The following is a 4,562-nucleotide window of genomic DNA, read 5'->3' as shown; positions in this document are numbered from 1 at the left end:
GCCCTGACTGCAGACGAAAACTACACTGCTGATGACCCTGACAACAATGGGCCACCTCTGCTTGCCGGGTCCTTGGCGGCGACAGGATCCCGCATGACCTACCTCCGTGGTAGAGCTATGCGAGACCGTATCATTGGCCTCTTTGGCACAACCCGTCCACAGAGGCAAGCACACCTGCAGATGGTGCGGCAACAGCAGCAGCGGCAGCAGGAGCGGCAGCAGCAGCATCACCGGCAGTAAGCCCTACACCATCTGGCAGCTGTGGCAGCAGTGACTCACCGCGCTGGCGTGGCGAGTTGTCGCAGCCACTCTTGCTACGGGCAGTGCCATTGCCCAGTGTTAGTGCGTGAGCCCCTGTGTGATATGATGCCCTTGGCCACCGGTAGCCACATTCCAACTTTTGTAAATTACTTTTTCTTACGTGTGCTTGAAAGCCTTCAGTGGCAAGATATGAAGTGCACACACCAACTGCTGCTCCACCGACAGTGGTCACCAGTATGCCTTTCAGTGCATCAGCAAGCTTGCCGCACAGCTACTGCACTTTCTCCTTCTCAAGTCAAAACATACGCCGAAACAGCTCGTCCAACAAGTGAAATGCATCCTTGTACACCGTCTTTCGGCGTTGCTTACGTCGACCTGCCCATTTAGGCAAACAGTTGCTTGCGGTCACTATGTGTTTGATGACTGTGCACGAGGAAAAAGTGTGGTGTGGAGACTGCTAGGCACCAGTAAAGCTTTTGTTTTTGCACCACGTTTATTCATTGGTCACAATTATTTTTTTCGCCACAGCTGTTCATACCAGTTTCCCAAATGTAACACACAGCAGGGAAACAAAAGCATGTAGCATCAACAGTGATTTGTATATGCCTTGTCGACTGATGCGCAGAGATGGCACAAGAACAGTTGTATCTTACATTGCGGTCAAATGGGCGAGTTGGCTGTACATATTTAAGGCCAACAGTGCGAAAGACATAGGCGGAAAGCAGAGGAAACACAGGATGAGCGCTCGTCCTATGTTTTCTTTGCTTTCCGTCTAAGTATTGCGCGCTGTTTGCCCTTAAAAAAAGCTTCATCTTGACTGCCAGCTTGAATGCTAATAATCACAGGTTTGGCATGTTGTACATACTTGTAGGTCGGATGTAGCCCTGGTTCGCACTTCGCTGAAACACATTACATAACTGGTGGAATGCACAGCAAGTGCTACACAATACATTGCTCTTCGTAGATTTTACTCGACTAAAAAACCATGTTACGTGTACAAGACACACGAGTATCACTGACGATGATGCCAACATGGCTGCGTTTGAAGTTGTAAAGGGACCCACAAACGAGAGCCATTAAGATTGTTGCATCATACGTTTAAAGGCGGAGCTCAAGCGTCCCCCAATTTTTTTTTGCCTGCATTCAACACCAGTTCAGAAGTGACTAGGACGAATGCTGGCAAGCCTCATTTTTCCTCGGGTCTATTGAGGATAGAACATGTTACAATGCACACAATGGACACTGCACGGAAAAGCAGGAAAAGTAATGCGAAATAAAACGACTCAGGAACATGCGAACAAATTTAACAGGCACAAAATTGAAATGTTCAAAATGTATCCAGAATACCCATATTATGATGCCCTTCATAACTACAGTCACTTCAGAGCAACTTTGCCCCACATATTGCACTTGCCCACATATTGAAATGAAAGAAAACAACCACTAGAAATTGCACCTTGTGCACCTGCCACAGCTGCTGGTAAATATTTGAAAGGAATGGAAAATAAAAGAGTATAGGAGGTTTCCACACCTGGCAGAGCTTAAATTACATAACTGCAAGAAAATAAACAGTGCGAAGCATCCGGGCCTGCATAGCTTACAAGAAATAAAAACGTGATGCTGTGGCACAAGGCATAGATGATCTTGAATAAATACAAAAACAGAAACCTGACAGAAAAGAAAATAATGTAAATAAAAATAAACAGGCAAAACAGAAATTTTAACATGCAAACTAAAAATAGTTCAATGAGTCTGCACCTGACAGAGAAGTAAAAAATGTTCTTGAATAAATATAAACATATGCAGCTGTTATTTTATAAATATAAAACATGCAAAAAAACAAATAAAAATGAACAATTCAATGTGGTGCAGGTGGCTCACGCTGCTCTTGTAAGTTCAATGTGATGCAGGTGGCTCAAGCTGCTTTTGTAAGATTAGCGTCAGTAGGTTCACATTCCGGATGAGCAGCTCTTGCTGCCAATTTGACGCCTGCACAGCATCTGTCACCTCCCGTATGGCCTGCATGTAAAAATACTTCCAATTACAAATTATTACTGACTACCAATATTGAGATATCGCTTAAGTTTTATGTAAAATGTCAGGTGCTAGAGATATTTTGGACAAAGTATGGTTGCAGAAGACTCGTGTCAATTTCATAAACTCAGTTGTCCCAACCACCTCCCACAAGAGGCGTCAAAACAGAAGAAGAGGTGCTCAAAAGAGAGCACTGATATTTATGCTTCAGATGACGGCTTCGACTCTGCAAAGTGCAGTGTGCGCAGCGAGTACACACCTCCAGCATGCTCTGCTGAAAAGCAGCGTCCTGGCGATTCCGGGCCTCGGTAAGGGAATCCAAATGATGCGATTCATACAGCGTCTGGCGCAGCACCTCGTTGGCCCCATCGTCTCGCCGTCCCTTCCCAAAAAGGCTAGGCGTGGCGCGGTGAGGGCTGCAGTGGGGGCTCTGGTGTGTGCTGCTGTGAGGGCTGCGGCGAGGGCACCGGTGTAGCAGTCGGGAAAGAAAATGCGCTCATCACTTGGTGGAATCAGCAAGACATTTGGTACAACGTGTTAGAGGAGTTGACATAAATATACAGGACAGCAATCTTGGGCAGCATTGTTGTACATATTTCATGTGCACATTTGCTAGACTGCTAGGAGATATCACAGCCTCACTGCAAAAGAAATAAACATTCTGCACTGTGTGGCAAAGCCAGAGAGAGATAGTTTTGTGTATACTGTATAATCACTACCGTATTTTGGCTACTGCTGCAAATGCTGCCAGAGAGTATAGTGCTATTACTTTCAAGCAGCTGCCAGAAAGGGTAGTATGGAGCTTGAATTATGGCAAGCCAACTCACGGTCTGTGGGGCTCAGTGTGTCTTGTCGGCAACTTGCTGAGGCTCCCTGTTCATCTCCTCTGCTGTAACAGGGTAAAAGGTGCGGCTGATTGGTACTGGAAAACCATGAAACTAAAAGAGCACTAGCAAAAGAGAAGCAATCAATAATGCTCAACCACCTGTCTATGCATTCCAGCACCTCCGCCGAGACTAAAATACACCACAGATGGAATAAACAGTGCTAGTAAGGCGCAAGGCACAGACATCATGTTTTTAAACGGCCGACCCCTCGTTGTTGAGAATCGACGCAAGCTGGTTCTACAGCTCGCGCTTTTCAACAGCTGTGTATGAGTTTGTTAGGTCGGCAGAGGCCCGAGCGAAGAGCGGACGGCTCTCTATAGACTCTATTATGATTTGCTCTTGCTCGCTCGGCATTCTTCGTGCTGGCGCCATTTCGAGACTATAATTTCCTCTTAGAGAATTGCAGCAGCGAACACAGCGGGGAAAACAAACAGGCAATAGTTTCTGTTCCGCTTTTCGAAAGCAGGGAATAACAGGAAAAACATTTGCTCTGAGTTCGGGCTAATATGTTTTTACAGGAACATATGCGTGTGCTGCGCTGCAGCAACTTATAGCACAGCCAAGAACAAACGAAAACAAGCAAAGTTGTTAGTGTGCGCCCAACCGCCTTGCTTGGTTCTTGCTTCTTCCCAACTGAATCATTTTTGCCAGACGTTTATGAGGCCAAAAAAATTATTTTATCCAACAAGCCTTGCTTCGGGGACGTCTTGTATTTCCTAAAGCAAAAGATACAAAACCAAAATCATATGCTTGGCATATGGCATCTTTAAACCAATAGCACAGGCTCACCTCAAGTTGTCTTCGCCGATTTTCGAGCCCGACGTTTCGTGCAGGTTCTTTTCTGGAGGCCCATGGCCTTCACTGGCTTCGATAATTGTTATCCGCGCACTTTGGACAACCAAGTAGAACCTTGATTTCAGACGACGCGTAAAAAACCAGGAACTGGCCGTGGGATCAGCTGTTTTCTTGAAGGCCGCCATGTTCACAGTTTACATCTGCCAGCGCGCCCTCATGGCAACAAAAGTTACCCACGAAAGCAGTTATTTGCAAAGGTGAATGTTCTTGTTTTGCTTCATGGCAGTGAGAGTGAAATACACTTTTATGAAAGAATAAAACAATGTTTATTTTATTCACTGCGTGTTCTTGTAAAAAAGTTAGCATACGGCCCCTTGCCGTGCAAATAGGCCTTTTGTCGTGCAAATAAACCCTTCCGGGGCGGCACCCTACCAGTCATTGGTTGATTCCGCGTTCCGTCACGCCTTGACGTCTCGCCTTGTCGTCATGCAGTCGTCATTTTCACGTAACGCTCTACAACTTAAGAGCGAGTTCCGTAATTCGGGCCCTGGAAGAGTTACACACCCGTGAAGTTAAATGAGAACC

At 46.0% G+C, this 4,562-nt stretch overlaps 1 protein-coding gene across 1 annotated transcript; it reads right to left on the bottom strand.

The window, feature by feature from the left end:
• Positions 1-2,149: 2,149 nt before the first annotated feature.
• Positions 2,150-2,848, bottom strand: LOC144109873 (uncharacterized). Its single transcript, XM_077642643.1, has 3 exons — positions 2,827-2,848; positions 2,555-2,790; positions 2,150-2,280 (listed from the first exon to the last, which is right to left on the bottom strand). Exons 1-3 carry the CDS (start codon positions 2,846-2,848, stop codon positions 2,158-2,160), a joined length of 381 nt encoding a protein of 126 aa, XP_077498769.1. The 3' UTR covers positions 2,150-2,157.
• Between the last annotated feature and the right edge of the window lie 1,714 nt (positions 2,849-4,562).

Source organism: Amblyomma americanum, chromosome 11 (assembly GCF_052857255.1).
Source record: "Amblyomma americanum isolate KBUSLIRL-KWMA chromosome 11, ASM5285725v1, whole genome shotgun sequence".
Lineage (NCBI taxonomy): Eukaryota > Metazoa > Arthropoda > Arachnida > Ixodida > Ixodidae > Amblyomma > Amblyomma americanum.
This window is presented reverse-complemented; position numbering and strand designations above follow the sequence as displayed.

Bases quoted from the DNA above. Each gene is read 5' to 3' on its own strand.
- LOC144109873 (XM_077642643.1), bottom strand. From the start codon at position 2,848: ATGTCAACTCCTCTAACACGTT. The intron at 2,791-2,826 runs GTACCAAATGTC...CCAAGTGATGAG, and splicing joins GTCAACTCCTCTAACACGTT to CGCATTTTCTTTCCCGACTG. The intron at 2,281-2,554 runs GTGTGTACTCGC...TTTTACATGCAG, and splicing joins TTCAGCAGAGCATGCTGGAG to GCCATACGGGAGGTGACAGA.